This window comes from Crocodylus siamensis, chromosome 13, assembly GCF_052110815.1.
Source record: "Crocodylus siamensis isolate JL-2025a chromosome 13, ASM5211081v1, whole genome shotgun sequence".
NCBI classification, from domain to species: domain Eukaryota; kingdom Metazoa; phylum Chordata; order Crocodylia; family Crocodylidae; genus Crocodylus; species Crocodylus siamensis.
Window position 1 is genome coordinate 25,255,610 of NC_143407.1, and position 19,257 is coordinate 25,274,866.

The following is a 19,257-nucleotide window of genomic DNA, read 5'->3' on the forward strand; positions in this document are numbered from 1 at the left end:
GATAAACTTCATTGGATAGGCATGCTGGGAAGCTTATAGTGGTACCGAAATAAAGGATTTCAGTCCTGGTACTTTTCATTGTCGTTACATTCACTGAAAGGAAATACTTACAAGTCATACTTTGTGTTTAACAGGCATATTTGGCCAATTGCATTTATCATGTAATATGTTAAAATCATCTACAGGCAACTTTTAAAACACCTGTAATTTTTCTGCAGCTTGTATATTTTTATTGTCCTCTATTATTACTAAAACCAGAAGGTATGACTGCCTGTCATCTTCTGGGGAGACGTTTATTAAAGTAAATACTGTATTTATCCAAATCCTAGATAACAACCTCTAAATTTCATAGTTTCTAGGGTCGGAAGGGACCTGAGCAGATCATCTAGTCCGACCCCCTGCCATGGCAGGAGAGAATACTGGGGTCAAATGACCCCAGCAAGATGTTCATCTAACCTCCTCTTAAAGACCCCCCCAGGGTAGGAGCCTGCACCACTTCTCTTGGAAGCTGGTTCCAGACCCTAGCCGCCCTGACTGTGAAGTCGCGCCTCCTGATATCTAACCTAAACGTACCCTCTGCCAGCTTGTGACCGTTATTCCTGGTCACTCCTGGCGGTGCTCGGGGAAACGGTGACTCCCCCAGTGCCTGCTGGTCCCCCCTGACTAGTTTGTAACAGGCCACTAGATCCCCCCCTCAGCCTTCTCTTGTGGAGGCTGAACAGGTTCAGGTCCCGTAGCCTCTCCCTGCTGTCCCCTGATCATACGAGTGGCCCTCCTCTGGACCCTCGCCATGCTGTTGACATCCCTCTTGAAGTGTGGCGCCCAGAACCGGACGCAGTACTCCAACTGCGGCCTGACCAGTGCCGCGTAGAGGGGGAGGATCACCTCCTTGGACCTGCTCGAGATGCATCTGTGGATGCACGACAAGGTACGGTTGGCCTTCCTGAGCGCGTCCCCACACTGCCGGCCCATGTTCATCTTGGAGTCAGTGATGACCCCGAGATCCCTTTTTGCCTCCGTGCTGACAAGAGGGGAGTTCCCCAGCCTGTAGGTATGGTGCCGGTTGTTCCTCCCGAGGTGCATCACCTTGCACTTGTCTGTGTTGAAACCCAACCTATTCTCGTCCACCCACCCTTGTAACCTGTCTAGGTCTGATTGTAGCCTGTTGCATCCTTCTAATGTACCCACGTCCCCCCACATCTTAGTGTCATCAGCAAATTTGAACAGGGTGCTTTTTACCCCCTCATCCAAATCGCTGATGAAGATGTTGAACAGCGCGGGCCTGAGGACCGAGCCCTGGGGGACCCCACTGCCCACGTCCCTCCAGGTTGAGAAGGACCCATCCGCTACCACCCTCTGTGTGCGGCCCTCCAGCCGGTTGACGACCCATTTGACTGTGTGGGTGTCTACACCACAGCCCCCCAGTTTCTTAATGAGAACGGGGTGAGAGACAGTGTCAAAAGCCTTCCGGAAGTCCAGGAAGACTATATCCACTGCTACCCCTGCATCTAATGATCTGGTGATCTGATCGTAAAAGGCCACCAGGTTATCTTCCCAATAATTAGATTCTATACATGGAAAAGTTTTTTAGTTCTGTTGTATTTTCTCTGTGTAAAATATAGTTAATGGAAGGTAGTCTTAAGCTCCTCCTCCCCCTCCCCCCACTCTGTTGTGGCAGGGGGGAGGGGCCATATCCCTGCCCCTTGTCCCCCACCACATTGTTCCCTTTTCTGTCTGCCCCTCGTCATGTGCTGCATGAACCCTGCCTCTCCCTGCCTTGTCGTCCCCCCCCCCCCCCGTGCCTCCCACCACCTACCCCTGTTGCTGTTCCTCACTGCATGGTCTCCTCCACACTGCTGTGGTTGTATGCCCCTTCTCCTGCCACACAAGCCACTCTGGCTCAAGGCAGGTGGTGAATCAGCTCTAGCTTTGGCTCTGATCCTAGGGGAGAAGCCACTGCTAAGCCACCACCTGTCCTGGGTTTGGTATTATACCCCAAATTAAAGGCAAGGTTTTTTTTCCATCATATTTTTGCCAGGGGGAGGGGAACCTCATCTTGTATTTGATCAAATGCGGTATTACTACTTGTTTCAAGTAAAATCTTATGCAATATCAAATGGCTTTCCAAAGGAAGTCCTGCTTTATCCTGACACAACTCTAAATTCTTTCAGATGATGAAAGTGAAAGATTATCAAAAGTAGAAAAGGCCCGACAACTGAGAGAGCAAGTAAATGACCTGTTCAGCCGGAAGTTTGGTAATTGCTTTTATCTGTGACTAGCCAATTGCTTGTCATGAATGACTGATTTCAAAGGACTGTTTACATGGCCAGCCCTGAAGGGTGACCCTGCCCATGCCCATTCTGTTGCCCCTCACTACCAAGCCACAGCCCCCCCCTGCCCTGCTGCTGCCCCTCACTCCCAACCCACTAACCCCAGCCGTTTCAGTGCCCCTCACTCACCAGACTGCAGTACCGTGCGCCCCTGGGCCCTTATGGTGCCCCTCACTCCTGACCCATAGTCCCCTGGCACTGCTGGTGCCCCCCACACTTCCAGCCCACAGTCCCCTGCCCCCACCCCAGTGCCCCTCACTCCCAACCCACTGACCTCAGCCCTGCCAGTGCCCCATTCACCAAACTGCACTACCCTGCTCCCTAGCACTGCCAGTGACCCACATATCCACTCCGCAGTCCTCCCCACCCCCATCCTGATGGTGCCCTTCACTCACTAGACTGCAGTACCCTGCCCCTCTTGGTCCTGATGGTGCCCCTCACTCCTGACCCGTAGTCCCCTGGCACTGCCAGTGCCCTCTGCACTTTCAACCCACAATCCCCCACCCCAATGGCCCTGACTGCTGTCCCCATCCTTACCAGGCCAGAGCGCGGTGGCTCCCATTCATGTATGCAGCGGAGCATGTCTGGCTCCAGTGCAGGCTGAGGGAAGAGGAGAAGAGGCTTGTGGCATTCCCTGCCTTGGGATGAGGCTGCCACTGCACAGGCAGCCTGGCCATGGCCCCCTTCTCCCCACCCCCCCCAGCATCTCATGGCTGTTCAGCCCCCAGATCACAGGCACTGGCCCCTGTGCTGCCACCCAGCCATGGAGCTCCCCACTGCCCTCAGAACAACCCCGTGCCCCTTTCTCCCCACTGGAGAACAGGCAACCCTCACCTCCCCCCTTCCCTGTCACAGCTGCAGCCCCTGCACCCCTGCCCTGACCAAATGTCTGCATTTCTCCTTTGCGCCAAGGATGGGAGCAGGGGGAGGCGATAGCAGGCAGCAGGGAGGACCCCATGGGCCTGCATGCCTCAGCATGTTGCAGGCAGGTCTGTGTCCCTGCTGCCTCCAATCACCCTGCTGCTGCTGCTCCCACCAGTGGAGCAAAGAGAAATCTTGGACAGCCCACCCGGATGGAGCTCAGAGTGCTTAAAAAGAGTGGGGACTCATTTGGGGAAACACAGTCTCAGCAGTGCATGTGCATTTGATCAAACGCGTTACGGACAGACGGACACAGACAGACACAGCTCTTTATATTAGAATTTTGATACAGCTTTGAAAGTAACTGATGATGTGCATTTTGGTTTTAGTAAATAAAAGTTACTAGGTAAGCATATAATATCCATTACAGTGGCCATTTTGGCACTATATTTGTAACCAGTAAGTTACTTTCTACTCTGTGTATTCTGCGTATGCCGCTTCCAAATGGATCTGTTCGGAAAGCTAAATGGTTTTGTATTTTTCTTAACTGGTGAAGTTTCTGTACTCTAGATCAGTGCTGCCCAACTTCCCCAGGGACCACATACTGCTAGCCACATGCTGTGGGGGTGGGGCCCCCTCCCCCTTACCATTGGGTATGGTCTCTCACCCCCCTCTGCATGGTTGTTGGAGAGACGGCTGCACAGACTGCTTGCTAGTCTCTTGTGGAGCTGCATGCTGCCTGTGGGCCCTCAGTTGAGCAGCCTTGCTCTAGATACTGTCGTCTTTATGTCTCTTCGCACACAATATTTCTTTTTGTTGCAAAGCCTGACTCTTCTTAAAGCTAGACGCTCCTGATCTGTTAACAGGATCAAAAGCAGAGATGAATGCTTGCCTGGTGCAGTAGTCTGGGACGACTTCTAGATAATAGCATTCATGAGAGCTGTCTAGAATACAGTTCTTTTGAAAACCCTCTAAGTGTAATGGCTTAAATGGCAGATGCATTTCAGCAGCCTTAGATGATATAAAATGCATGTCTGCATTTTATGTTCTTATCCAATGAGTATTTGTAAGCTCAGCTTTGTAGACTTGCGTCAATTCTCTTACTTAGGTGAAGCAATCGGTATGAATTTCCCCGTGAAAGTTCCATACAGAAAAATCACCATCAACCCTGGCTGTGTGGTGGTGGATGGCATGCCTCCTGGAGTGGCATTTAAGGCCCCCAGTTATTTGGAAATCAGCTCGATGAGGAAGATTTTGGAATCGGCAGAGTTTATCAAATTTACTGTCATTCGGTATGTGACAATCAGTTTACTGTCGTGGTTATATGGTGTAATCTTGATTATCCAAATGTTAGAGTTGGGCAATATGTGAATAAGTTATGGTTTCAGACAGTTGAGAGGGAATTTTCTAAATAAATTGTAAATAATGGGATATGTTGATCTTGGATAACAAATGGTTTAGGTAAAATGAGATTCATACACGCATGTGTGACTCTGAGTTCTTGGGAGGAAGCACATAAGTCACTGTAATGAGTGGAGTTATATGAACTGATTTTTGTCAGTTGTAGCACTCCAAGTGCAACCTCATATTTATATAGCATAGTCACCACTGTCCTGTTTGGGTATGGTACTTAGAGAGAGAGAGAGAAATGTATATAGTATATTCATAAACTATTTAGGGGCATTGCAGGCAGGGTTGCTAGTACAAGAATTTACTTCTTTATACAACAGCTTATGGAATCATAGAAAATGAGGTGTGGAGGTCATCTAGTCCAACCTCCTGCTCAAAGCAGGACCAGCCCCAACTGTATTATTCCAGCGAAGGCTTTGTCAAGCCAGGCCTTAAAAACATTAAGGATGTAGATTCCATCACCTCTCTCTAGGTAACTTCTTCCAGTGCTTAACCACCCCCCTAGTGAAATTTTTTTCCTAATATGCAAGCAAAATCTCCCTCGCTGCAACTTAAGACCATTGCTCCTTGTTCTGTTGCGTCACCACTGAAAACAATTTAGCCCCGTCCTCTTTGGAACCACAGTTCGGGTAGTTGAAGGCAGCTATCAAATCCCCTCTGTCTTCTCTTCTGCAGACTACATAAAGCCAGTTCCCTCTGCCCCTCCTCAGAAGTCATGCCCCAGCCCCTGAACCATTTTCCTTGTCCTCTGCTGGACTCTCTCCAACTTATCCACATCCTTTCTATAGTGGGTGGCCCAAAACTGGACGCTGTACTCCAGATGTGGCCTCACCAGTGCAGAACAGAGTGGAATAATTACTTCCCTTGATCTGCTGGCAACACTCCTACTAATGCAGCCCGGTATGCTGTCGGCTTGCTTGGCAACCAGGGTACGTTGTTGACTCGCATCCATCTTATCCACTGTAACCCACAGGACCTTTTCTGCAGAGCTGCTGCTTATCCAGTCAATCTCCAGGCTGTAGCGGTGCATGGGATTTTTCTATCCCAAATGCAGGACTTTGCACTTGTCCTTACTGAACCTCATGAGATTTCTTTTGGCTCAATCCTCCAATTTGCCTAGGTCACTCTAAATCCTAGCCCTACCCTCCAGCATATCTACTACACCCCCCAGCTTGGTGTCATTCTTGAACTTGCTGAGGGTGCAATCCATCCCATCTTCCAGATTAGTTAATGAAGTTACTGATCAAAACTGGCTCCAGGACCAACCCCTGGGACACTCCACTCAATACCAGATGCCAACTAGATACTGAGCCATTGATTACCACCCATTGAGCCTGATAATCCAGCCAGCTTTTTGTCTACCTTACAATCCATTCCTCAAATCCATACTTCCTCAGCTTGCTTGAAAGAATGCTGTGGGAGAGTGTATCAGGGGAGCCTTTCTAAAATCAAGGTATCCCACATCCACTGCTTTCTCTGAGAGACAGTCATCTCCTAATACAGGGGCGGGCAATTAGTTTGGGCGGAGGGCTGCTTACTGAGTTTTGGCAAGCTGTTGAGGGCCGCATGCCAGGCAGCCCAGGGCAGATGAATATTAATTTTCTAAATTTTTTAGGGGCCCTGCAGGCCAGATAGAGCGGCCTGGCGGGCCACATTTTGCCCATCCCTGTCCTAATAGAAGGCACTCAAGTTGGTCAGGCATGACTTCCCTTGGTGAATCCATGCTGACTGCTCCTAATCACCTTTTCCTCCAAGTGCTTAGAAATGGATTCTTTGAGGACCTATTCCATGACTTTTTTTCCAGGGACTGAGGTGAGGTTGACTGATCTGTAGTCCCCCAGATCTTCCTCCTTCCCTTCTGTAAAAAAAAAAAAAAATAAAAAAAAAAAAATAGGCCCTATATATTTGTCCTTTTCCAATCATGCAAGACCTCCCCTAATTTCCACGAGTTTTCAAAGATAATGTCCAGGGGCTCTGCCATCACATCAGCCAACTCCCTCAGCATCCTCAGATGCACCGCATCTGGCTGTATGGGCTTGTACGTGTCTAGCTTTTCTGAATAGTTCCTAACCTGTTCTTTCACTACTGAGGGCTGCTTACCTCCTTCCCAAACTGCTTGCCCAGTGTAGTAGTTTGGGAGCTGACCCCGCCTGTGAAGACTGAAGTGAAAAAGGCACTGAGTACTACTTCAGCCTTTTCCTCCTCATCTGTCACTAGGTTGCCTCCACCCTTCAGTAAGGGACCCATACTTTCCCTGACCTTCCGCCTGTAACATACTTGTGGAAAGAAACCCTTCTTGTTACCCTTAGTGTCCTTTGCTAGCCGCAATTCCAGTTGTGTTTTGGCCTTCCTCACTTCATTCCTGTATGCCTGAGCAATACTTTTTGTACTCCTTTAGGTGTTTGTCCAAGCTTCCACTTTGTAAGCCTCCTTTTTGTGTTTAAGCTCACCAAAGAGTTCTCTGCGAAGCCAAGCTGGTTGCTTGCTATATCTGCTAGTCTTCCTGCACGTCAGGATGCTTTGTTCCTGCATCCTCAGTAAGGTTTCTTTAAAATTTACAACCAGGTCTCCTGGGTTCCTTTCCCCTTCAGACTGGCCTTCCAGGGAATCCTGCCCATCAGTTCCCTGAGGGTGTCAAAGTCTGCTTTTCTGAAGTCCAGGGTGCATGCTTTGCTTTCCTTTTCCTTTTGTCAGGATCCTGAACTCAGTCATCTTGTGGTCACTGCTGCCCAGCTTGCCATCTACTAGTACATTCCCCACCAATTCTTCCTTGTTTGTGAGCAACAGGTCAAGAAAAACGCTATCCCTAGTTGGCTACTCCAGGGCTTGCACCGGGAAGTTGTCCCCAGCACTTTCCAGAAACTTTCTGGATCGCCTGTGCACGGTTGTACTGCCTTACCAGCAGATGTCAGGGTGATTGAAGTCCCCCATGAGAACCAGGGCCTTTGATTGGGAACTTGTGCTAGCTGTTTGAAGAAAGCCTCTTCCACCACTTCCTCCTGATCTGGTGGTCTGTAGCAGACCCCCACTACAACATCACCCTTGTTGCTGTCTCCTATGGATTTTGACCTAGAGACTTTTGACAGGCCTGTCTCCAGGCCATACTGGAGCTCTGAGCAATCATATGGCACTTACCTAAAGTGCAACTCCTCTTCCTCTTCTCCCCTGCCTGTCCTTCCTGAACAGTTTCTGCCCATCCATGACAGTGCTGCAGTCATACAAGCTCCCACTAAGTCTCTGTTATTCTGAACACGTCCTAGTTCTGTGAGTGTGAGGGCTTTGAATTCTTCCTGCTCGTTTCCCAGGCTCTGTGCACTTGTGTACAGACATCCAAGGTAACTAGTCAATTGCCCTGATTTCTCAGGAAGAATGAGAATATTTCCCCTCTTGCCCCCTCCTGTTTTGCTCTTCTTCCACATCTCCTGCTTCCCTACTTAGCTCAGGATTTTGGTCTCCATCCCTTGTTGAACCTAGTTTTGAAGCCCTCCTTACTAGTTTAGCAAGCCTGTCTGTGAAGATGCTCTTCCCTCTGTTCGTCAGGTGGATCCCATCTCTTCTCAGGAATCCTTCTTGGAACATCATCCTGTGGTCAAAGAAGCCAAAGTCCTGCTGGCAGCACCACCTGCACTGCCAGGCATTGGTCTGCAGGATGCATCTGCTCCTGCCTGGGCCATTCCCCTTGACCAGAAGCATAGAAGGGAACGCAGTCTGAGCCCATCCCCTTCACCCTTGCACCCAGAGCCCTGTATTCACTTCTGACCTGCTCAGAGCCTCCCCTGGCAGTATCATTGGTGCCCACATGGATGAGCAGCATGGGGTAGTAGTCAGAGGGCCAGAGGAATCTTAGTAATCCCTCCATAACACCTTGGATCTGGGCTCCGGGCAAGCAGCAGACTTCCTTAGACAATGGGTCAGGTCAGCGGATGGCTCTCTCCGTCTTCCACAGAAGGGAGTCTTCAACCACCACCACCAGTTGCTTCTTGGTGGTGGTTGTCTCGATCCTTCCCACTTTTTGGGGACCACTCCTCCACAAGTGGCACATGGTCCTCACCCTCTGTTGCTAGGGCTCCATATCTATTCTCCAGACAAAGTGCTGCAGGTGGAAATGAAGATTTCTGTTTGCTGCCGGAGGTCACAAGCATCCACCTTCCTGGGAACGAATCCATGTCCTCTCCCTCCTCTAGTGTTGCGTCTGGCAGTTCTTCCGGTGTCCCAGAGGTCTTTTCCAGCATTGAATCAATGAACTCCTCCTGGTGGAGGATGCTTCAGCGCCTCACTACTTCCTTCTGTAGCTCCTTGCCTGTTCCCTGAGAGGCACCACAGGCACCCCCCAACCTGGCCACCATGAGAAGGAACCTGCAAGCCGCAGTCCCCACGGCGCCAAACCTGGACCTGGGTGGAAGCCTCAATGGTGAGCAGTCCTGCTTGGACAGACACCTGACAGGTGCAGTCAGAGGCAGTAGCAGTGGCTCTGGCATTACAGTGTCCTCCAGCCATTTCTTTGGGTCTTTTAATCTGCCTTTTCTCTCTTACTGCTCTTTGTCCAAGCACACCTTCCCTAGCGAACTCGCCTAGAAGCTGGCCTGTTTGCTGCTCCTTGGCCCCAAAGGGATTCTTTTTCCCTGCTTCCTCGCACCAAACTGAAAGGCTCTCCCCTCAAGGCAGGGGGCAGCAAACTGACCTGTGAACTGCCCACAAACTGCTTGCCCTGTTTGCCACCCCTCTTCGCTTACTCCCTGGTCACTTGGGGAGTCTCCTTTTTATACTCTGTTGGGCCTGATCGAAGGAAGAATTTGAACCTTCTGGTAGATATGCAAGTAATAGATTACTGGATGAACCTTTCTGTTTTTAGGAAGAACAGTGATGAAACATTGCAGGTCCCTCCTTTTATTTAGAGCCCCCTGTATGAAAACGTTGGTCAGAAAATGGTACAGCAAAAATCAGCTCAGCGACATTAAACATTGTATTCTTTCTTACAGGCCGTTTCCAGGACTTGTGATTAACAACCGTAAGTATTTCCTTAGAGACTGTGGTGTTTTTTTTTTTTTTTTTAATCACCTTGAACTCAACTTCAGTAGTATTTGCATTAGAATGACTGCAGCATTATGTCCTGGTAGCAGGGGGTCCAGCATATTAACAGATTAACAGATAAAGGAGGACCCTGGAATTAATTTACAGACCCATAGGGGGTGGTGTTAAAATGCTAGATCAGCAGTTCTTAACCATTTGCCAGATGCATTGAAGGGTGCTTCCAAGGTGAGGGGACAAGCAGGTTAGCAGATACTCGGGCTCATCTCTGCCTGGCTGCTATCCTGCCCCCACTGCTATCCTGTCCTCCTGTGTGAGGAGGCAAGCACTGTAATATATAAATCAGTTTTTGAAATTGGGTGCCACCAAAGTTATTCCTTGAGTCCAAAAAGGTTGAGAACTACTGTGCTAGGTAGTGATTCTGCATTTTTTTTATGAACTATGTTGCTGACCTCTATTGTAGTTTCTTGTTTTTCACGTTTGTTTGCACTGTGACAACGGTTGGCCTGCAGCATCTTTTCTGTAACTATACAGCAGGACTGCAATGGAAAAAAACCCACTGCATTTGGTGTCATGCTTTCTGAGCCATTGATATATAAGAGACTTGGCGAAACCTATTGTTATGACTTCCACCTTACCTAGATTGTGCCTTGGTCAGGTGGCTCTTGTCTGTTCTTCCCTGCTAGTGTGCACCCTATAAGATGCTTGATACATCAGCTGGAAGTGGTGGTGTTCTCATATAACCAGTCTAGTCAGTGCTGCTGACCTACCTGTCAGTCCTGTATATTCCCTTTGGCTTGAGAAGTTAGCCCTTTGTCGCCTTCTGAGAGAGATCCCACTATGGAGACATTTGTGACTGTTTCCAGACAGCTCTATTAGGATAACAGAGGAGCCATTTAAGAGCTTCACTATCCACTGCTGCAAACTGGTAGCATCACGCATGATTGGCAGTAAAACTGTTGGCAGCAGGTAGACTGAGCAGTAACAATAGAGATGTCTCATCTCCAGGGATACTGGATTTTCCTGATAAGAAATCACAAATTCTCATATAAAATCCCTAAAATGCATGATTAAAATGAAAGGCCCCCCAGCTGTCCCTGAGGGGGGCTGCCAGGGCTATGCGGCCAGGCACCTGGGTCCGCAGCCCTCTGCCCCTGGCAGGAGGCGGCAGCTGCTGCAGTGGAGTGGAGCCCGGTTACCCGACTCATGCTATCTGCCCGCTGCAGACTCGGGCAGAGGTGGGGCTGGCTGTCTGCCGAGGCACGCACTCCTGGGCGGGCCGGGGGACCCATGCCTCTCAGATCTGTGCAAGAATCCTGCTGCTGCAGGCTCAGGCTCCCACCCTGTTGCCCTCCCCTGGGGCCTCTGCATCCTGGCATATGTAACCTGGTACAGCAGAGCTGTGCAGCAAAAGTGCACTTGCCGCCGCAAGCTCTGCATTGGCCTGGCCAACTCCCTTCCTCCCTCCCTATGGGGGCCTCAGGCACTGCCCAGCTGGGCAGCAGCCGCAGCCCCAGGCTAATTCTCTTCCTCCCTGTGGGTTTCTTCAGTGGAATGAGAAATCCACATTCACCTCCAGCAAAAGGTAAAATCTGTGGTTTTCTCCACTTTTTCCGTGGAAAACAGAAAATGTGGATTGCTGCTCATCTCTTCCATCACTTGGAGAGGACTGATCACTGGACCTAGTCGTCTTTTTTTTTTTTGCTGTTCCAGCTCCATACTGGTCAGAGTCGCCTGATGTATATAAATACTAAGAGAACTGCACAATCTCTATATATAAAGGGCTTAGTCCGCCTGTGTGTCTGTCTGTCTGTAACGCACTTTAAATGCAAATAGCTTGAAAGCTGAGAGAACATTTGTGTCTTCAGAGGTTTCTTTGCTAAACCTTAGTGACCATGTCAGGATGGGGAAAAAAGTTGGGGGCCAAGGCTGTTTCTGCTGAGCTCCTCCCGGGAGGGCACCGGGAGCCCGGCACAGCGGGGAGGGCAGAGAGAGGGGCCAGCTGAGGAAACGTGGGAGCCGGGCTCCCGGCTACCGTGAGAAGACAATTAGAGGCACAGCGCCATCAAGAAAGTCATTCTTTTCCGTTATTGTCACAAAACCGTCAAGTGTTTTACTATGGAACGCAAAACTCTTGCAGAGAGAAAACGTCGTCAAAATAAAGAACGTCAACAACGTTGGAGAATGAGACAGACTGTACAGCAATCTGCTGAAAGAAGACAATTAGATGCAAGTAGAAAAAGTTATGCACGAAACAATGAATCGGAGGACCAAGCTATACGAAGAAGGCTATTAGACTTGAGACGACATCAAGAGAGGCGTGCAAATGAGACGCAAGAGGAGGCTGCTGTGAGAAGATGGTTAGATGCACAACGCCATAAAAAACGCCGTGCAAATGAGTCCCAAGAAAATGCTGCTGCGAGAAGACAGTTAGATGCACAGTGCCATCAAGAGCGCCGTACAAACGAATTGCAAGAGGAGGGTGCTGTGAGAAGACGATTAGATGCCAGACAACATCAAGAAAGCTGGGCAAATGAATCGCAATTTGAAATTCATCCGTCATTCATGACGGGTAATTCTCTAGCGTTTCAATAATGTTCCTGAACTTGATGCTTATTTTTGTACTGTTCTTTGAAATCAGTGTTGTTTAGTATGGTAAAGAATGCAGAAGGGTTTATAGTGAAATTGGAAGAGCATTGAGAAAACAAATCAGAGGAACTCCTGAATAGTTACATACATAGATGTATGTTGTTTATGCAACAGATTGGAATAATATACAATTGGATAAAATTGCCATTGGATTTTTCCTTCTAAAGCTAAGCATTGCCTGTATTTATTCTCAGAGCTGATGGAGAAACCAGAGTCAGAAGCGCCGGCACCGGCCCCAGCACCAGCACTACCAGGTGAATACAAAGGTGTAACCAGGTGGCTTTCGAAAGAATGAGAAGAGCATGTGAAATTATAGGTCTTATTGTCAAATGAGACTGGTAAAAGGCCTTGTCCTAGGAGCACAAAAGCTGCTGATGATTCAGCATTTATTTGGAAAGACTGAGCTGTCATAGTTCTTATAGCTAATACCCTTTAATTGAAGGAAACACAGCTCCTTTCTGATATTTGGTGTTCTGTGTGTTCTCTGATTTGATTGTTGAGGTTCACTTGCTAGTAAGCAGTAAAGACAGATTAACAAAATTCATAAATTTAGACCTAGTTCTTTTATCTTTTCACTTATTTTTAATGTAAGAGGAATGTGTCAGATGCTGGTTTAGCCAAACTAATTAGCCAGTCTGTTTCAAGGAGCAGATCTGCTGTAATGCAACAGTTCTTTTTATGTGATGGGATCCCTAAACTCCACAGACATTTTTTTTAAGTCATCTAGGGGGAAAAGTGTGAAGTCTGGATATTCTAGCACATAAAAAGGAATGCTGCTTGCCTGCTTCTAGTCAGTCACTCACTCGCTAGCCTATTTTAAATTAACTCTGATAAGTTATTTGGGAAGTTTAAGATATGTGAACATTTCTTCTAGCTATGCAAGAAGTTGCTGTGCTACAGAAAATAGAAACATGGAGTGTAGACGCTGGATAAAAGCACAATCTCATTGCCCTTGTTCTGATGTATTATAACAGATCTACTTTAAAATCCCCCCACCCTCTGCAGCATTTTAATTATTAGCTGTTCAGCTGATTGTGGTTGTGTTTGCCAGTTTGCAGGGAAGAGTGTTTTACAAGTTTCACCAAGTCCTGTTACATTTATTTATTACATCCATATATGTGTGTGATATATATATATACACATGTTGTTTTTTTTTTTTTAACTTAAGAGCCAGCTGAACCAAGCCAAATAGAAGTATCTGTAGGAGGTAAGTAATTGGCTTCAGTCTTGAGAGTGCGTGCCCTTCATGTCATTTTTAATACAAGAAGCAAAGCTGTGTTTAATCAAAATGCAAGCGATTCTATTTTGTCTTCCTTTTTCAGTTCTACATGAAAGGTTTGAGTTTGCCTTAATGCCGTGCAGCAAATTACCCTGAAAAAAAATTGTTAGTCTGATATGTTGTAACACTTTGCTGTAAAATAATTATTGTTAAGCAGTAAATCGTATCTTGCAGCAGCTGTATTTGAGTGATGGCTCATACACTGAATGATTTATATTCAGAGTAGCTGTTCCCATACTTCAAATGAATGAATGATTGCCATCACCATGGAGATGTATCACTTGTTTCATGAATGGTACTTTTTTAAGAGATGTTTCTTAATGGTGGCCCTGTCCTTTTTTACTTTTTACGACAGTGTCTTTGAGTTAATGAAACTTTGATAGAAAAGATTCTTCATTTTACTATTTTATTTTCAACAGAGGTTACAGAAGCAGAAGAAAATTCTCAAATAAAACAAGAGCCGGACCCAACGTGGTAGACCTCCATCAATACTAGGGTAAAATTACTTAGTATTTGTCAAAATCAGCAGTTGTTAGGGATAGTATTTTTATGCTGCTTTTTAGCGGGTCACAGGTCTTATCCCTATGGCACAAGATGGGAGTCCAGGAGATGGGAGTTCTGTCATTGCCTTTGCCTATGACTGTGTGAATTAGTATTAGATAATGTCACCGATTCCTCATCTGTAATACAGAGATAATACCTAACTATTTATCCCTTGTGCTGTGAGGCTTAATTAAAACTTCTGAGGTATTCAGATGCTATTGTGATGAGCGTCATGGTATCGCCAGTAAATAAAAATCAGTGATGGTGATTGTTATATAAGAGGTAATGACTTCATGTATATCAGGAGTTTTGATGGGCTTGGTGGCAAAGAACACTGGTAAAAACCTATGTACATTCCATATTGTAACTGAGCATCCTTTTCACCTTAATTTTAATATTGCTTAAGTTGGAGACACTTGACAAAATATTTAGCTATAATAAAAAAAAAAAAATGCGAGTGCTGCTCCTTTTAAAAGTTGTGTCTTATTAACCTCAGGAAAACATTCCGTTGAAATTCTGGGGCCATGTTTCCTAATGAATCTGATTTCCTTTGATTTAGCTTTTATCTATTCCTCACTTTTATAAGGATTTTGACAGTGACAGTGGTAAGGACTGCACTAGTCGCAGTGTATTGTTACCAAATGGAATTTGCAGAGCTCTAACCTACTGAGGAAGGTTTGCCCTCCTACAGGCTAAGAAGAAAATGTAATTGTGACGCATTAATAGAGCTGCTCTACTTTTTTCTAACTTCAAATTCAGTGAAATGTTCTGAACTGGGAATTTTGGGGGTTGGGCTTTGGATGCCTTTGTAATGCCATCTGTTGACTGACACACAGATTGGTTTCATTTACTTGTGTGGTGCATTCATGCTCTAATCTCTTTAGCTAAAATGAGAAGGCCGTTGACTTGCATCCATCACAGAGTTTGTACCCTGAAGCTGAATATCGAGAAATATTTTCCGGCTCTGAGAGCTGTTTGGCCTGTCGTTTAATCTTACGGGGAAATTGGTGGTTTCATTCTTGGCAATGTGAGCTGAAACTAGATAAAGCCCAAAGCATTAGAACACGTGTGAGGAGAACAGTCCTTTGTAGAAGAAAGGAATTATTGCAAATTCTTCAGCCCATATTTGATCAAAAATCTGGCGTCAGGTGGAGTCTGGTCTGAGTTATGGCTGCATGGTTTGGTATAGTAGTCTTTAAAAATCTCCTCTTCCTCGGTAATTGGTACTATCTATTGATTAAAGAGAAAAATGGCATCAAATGACTTGCCTAGTGAAAGCCCTTTTAAAAGAAAGTGCTCGAGCACATATGTATGACTAACTATCAAGAGAAGTATTTGCCTGCTAGGTACTTTCCTGAACAAGACCTTAAAGGACTTGGAGATGTACAGTTTTCCACATACATGTATTTGCAATGAGACACCCAGGTGCAATGACACTAACTTCACCTTTTTGTATTTTTTTTTTTTTTTTTACCCTATCTAGTTGGAAGCATCCAGTTCCAAGAAGAGATTGCTGGGCCTGTCCTGAGCTGTGTAATATAACTGTATAAGAGAAGTACCTTCTATACAAACCCTTTTTGTACTTTTAGATAGAAATGTCTACTTTTTCAGCAGTTCTGTGAATTGACTTAAAGCAATGAATGACTGTAGATTTGGAATGGCTGGTTTTACTTTGGGATATATTATGACTAAATTTTGATGCAGCAATGCTGGAAAAATGACAGGGATTAATCGAGAATTTTGTTTTAAAAAAAAAAAAATCAACAGGGACTTACAGAGCCGTCTACATTTCCCAATAAAGCTGAATTTTACTGCACCTGGATGCATCTGTTTTTGGATGAAGAAAAATGCCTACAGTAGTTCAGTTTGTTAGGGTTTTTTTGAGGGGGGGTGGGGAAATCGTTAACTAACTTTTGGTTCTTACTCCTTTACTGGCTGATTGGACTATAGTATCTGTATATTTGAACTAATTTTTCCTATGGTATCTATCACAATTCATATGTTTTTCATAAATAAAAGACGAACTGGTTCACCTGACAGTCAGTATGCATTAATAGAACGGACTGTGAAATGTTCAGTATTTCAGTGTGTCTTGGAAACCAACTGAAATGGCAATCTTCTGGTGTTTTGCTCCATTATTTTAAAGTGAAGAGTGCATGTGTTCAGAGTACCATATGATTTATGTAAACTGGATCCTGTCTTGCAGTCAGAATACAGACAGAACGCCCATTGACTTATGTAAGTTTACACCTGCGGCGGGATCATGCTCTTTGATTAATTTAGAAGTAGTTATGGAAATTTATGCAACTAATCTGCTGTAAGTCCTAGTATGTCAAGAGTTCAGTCACCTGTAGTCCTTTCTAATTGCTCCCTGCATCATGTAAGAGACGAATGTTAGCATTTTTAAACTTCACAAACCATACGAGATGTAAAATGCTGGCTGTATGATGAGCTCTGTAGAAGAGAATATGGAGTATGTGTAAAGATTTCTCTCTTCTTGGCATGAGTTTGGGATGACTGCGTTATGCACAAATGCTAAATCTTATTCCCTGATTGAGAAATAAAGAAATTTCTGGTGGTTTTCATGACTATCCATGCAGTATAATTTTATGTTTTATAATGCAAACTTAATTTGCTTAATTTTAAAAAACAGGTAAATTATACTCTGGCCTATTTTATAAAAGTTTGTGTGGAATAAATAAAATGCATCCATGCCTTTCAGACCCAAATTCAACTTTACAGGGTTCTTACTAAATTTTTGAGAGAACGTTGTGAAAGATCCATTTTAATCTGGTTCAGTAAATAGATATGCATCTGGCATATATGGTAAAATTCTTGGGAAATACCTGAAAGGCTCAGCAAATATGGGTTCAGAACAACAATTTCTGCCATTCTAAAGTCATGGGATTTGCTTTAGAATGAGTGTTTTAAAATTAGTTGGTGAGAGGTTTTTCAGAAGTTTTCAATATTGACCTGGCTGCTTTGTTGACTTAAATGAATGGTGGTTCTGCCGTCAACATCAGTGGAAGCAGAGTTTCTTCCATGATGAGCCATTTTGAGGACTTCATATCAATTCTCACACTCATGCATAGGTGGAGGGAGCAAATATTGCAGGGGGGCTAAGCATGCATGTGCCCCTTCCCCCCGAGCAGGTAAGTCTGTTGTGGGCGTGAGGGGGGTAGATCAATGCCCCCACAGTGAGGGAGGGAGTGGGGCAGAAGCAGGAGTGAATGGGACCTTGGGGCAGGTCATGGGGTGCTCAGATCCCAGGCGACTCATCCAGGGGTGTGGGGGGTAGGCTCCTGCTGTTGCACGCACCCTGGAGGGCTCCCCCGCCCTCCCGATTTGTGTATGGGGCAGTGGCAGGCTGCTGCGTGCCGGACTCTGCACTCCTCTGCCATTGCCCTGGGAGCGGTGCGACACCACGTGCCTGCTGCTACCAGGCAGGCAGGGGACACAGTGCACAGCAGGCACATGGCGCCATGTCACTCTGAGGGCAGCGGCAGTAGGGCACAGAGCCCACCTCCACCCCATGCACAAATCTAGGGGGGCATGTACCCACCATGCCTCCACCAGGATGCACGCAGCAGCAGGAGCTCCTGCACATGCCTGGATGAGTTCCTGGGCTCCGAGTCTCCTATAACCCACCCCAGGGCCACATTTATCCCTGCCTCTGGCCTACTCCCCCCCTCGCTGTGGGGGCATTGATCTGCCTGCTGTGGTGGGTAGTGCTCCACGTGCACACTGCCTTGCTGCTGCAGGCTGTGGCTGTGTCTGTCTGTGCCCCGTCGCAGCAGCCTGGAGCCTGCTTCCTGCGGCCCCACCTGCTGCCCCGCGTTTGCAGGGGGCGAAGCCCTGATAGCTCTGGCTTTTTATCGCCTATGCTGTCATGTTGCCTTCCTGACACTGCAAGCACTGTAGTTGTGTGTGAAAGATTTTATTGAGCATGTTTGAGTGCTAAGCCTGAGCCCTACTGATTATGTTTCAAAATATAACCATTGAAATATTTTCAGTGATTGTACCTTTCTATAATCATTTGAGAAAATGGAGTGTATTGGAGTAGAAGCTTTAGGATTGTTGGGTGTAGCCATGTTGATCTGAGGACATAGGCAGGCAAGGTTCTTTGGGTAAATGTGGTATCTTTTTATTAGATCAAGTAAATAGTTGGAAGAGTTGATCTTTGCAAGCTTTTGGGCACAAACACCTTTCTTTAGGCACAGGGAAAGCCTGTTGGTGTTGTGTTCTCAATTGTGGAATAGAAGCCAGTATGTAAAATGCAGGGCTGTGAAAATACAAATGCATGGCAGTGAGGATCAGAGGGAATGGGGGACAATAGGTGTGAAGCTGATGCATATGGGGGGAACGTTGAACTGGTGAGGGTATGTAGCCTACCCCCTTCCTGTGTGTGCCCCCTAGACAAGCTGTTTGCGGTTCTGTCAAGTCAGTATCAGCCAATATGGCTCGTTAATAATTGGCCATCGGTATCGGCGCCCCTACATAACACCAGCAGACTCTCCCTGTGCCTGAAGAATGGTATTTGTGCCTGAAAGCTTGCAAAGAGCAGTTTTTTTCCAACTATTTAGTTGGGCTAATAAAAGATACCACATTTACCTGAAGAACCGTGTCTGCCTTAGAGTAGAAGCATCAGTGAGAGGTTTTTTAAACATGGAGCTATTTTGGGTACCGCTCCCAGAAGCTTTGAGTTGATTCTAGCCCTGCTTCTAAGAATAAGGGATAAGCTGGTGCATCTTTCCTCCCCATTTCAGCTGCCATCTGCATGCCAAAAAAACATAAACGGGCCTCTGTGTAGCTGCCAACCCCTCCCCAAGATCAAGTCTGAGTCCACCTGTGCAATGCAGTTATTCGTCACCAGTGCAATGATCTGTGTAACAATGAAAACTCAAAATGGCAGAGAATTGACAGAACTCTGAAAACAAAGCATGAAACCTTAATGTTAAGTCCAGGGGGCTACAGTCTGGGGACCCTGAATATATCTTGTATATCAAAATAAAAACAGGAGAACTAATGCAATTTTGGTAGAAGAGCTGAAGTAGTTATGTACTGTTTAGACTTAGGTTATCTTGCATTTGTCCATGAGATGGGTTTTGGCAGTGCTATATGAAAATATGTAGGCATCAGTCTTCAGTAATTTCAGAA

General features: G+C 46.3%; 1 protein-coding gene across 7 annotated transcripts in view; it reads left to right on the plus strand.

Moving 5' to 3' along the window:
• The window catches only part of GTF2I (general transcription factor IIi), a 101,436-nt gene extending 84,751 nt beyond the window's left edge, over positions 1 to 16,685 (plus strand). For 5 of the 7 annotated variants that reach the window (XM_090026602.1, XM_090026605.1, XM_090026604.1 and 2 more), the window contains 6 exons: positions 2,172 to 2,255; positions 11,770 to 12,201; positions 12,473 to 12,532; positions 13,447 to 13,485; positions 13,977 to 14,053; positions 15,584 to 16,685. In XM_090026602.1, the coding sequence (XP_089882728.1) occupies positions 2,172 to 2,255; positions 11,770 to 12,201; positions 12,473 to 12,532; positions 13,447 to 13,485; positions 13,977 to 14,035 (674 nt within the window). In that variant the 3' untranslated portion in view covers positions 14,036 to 14,053; positions 15,584 to 16,685. Of the gene's footprint in view, positions 1 to 2,171; positions 2,256 to 4,299; positions 4,484 to 9,580; positions 9,610 to 11,769; positions 12,202 to 12,472; positions 12,533 to 13,446; positions 13,486 to 13,976; positions 14,054 to 15,583 lie in introns of all 7 variants that reach the window. The other 2 variants (XM_090026607.1, XM_090026608.1) reach the window with 1 other exon arrangement.
• The last annotated feature ends 2,572 nt before the right edge of the window (positions 16,686 to 19,257 follow it).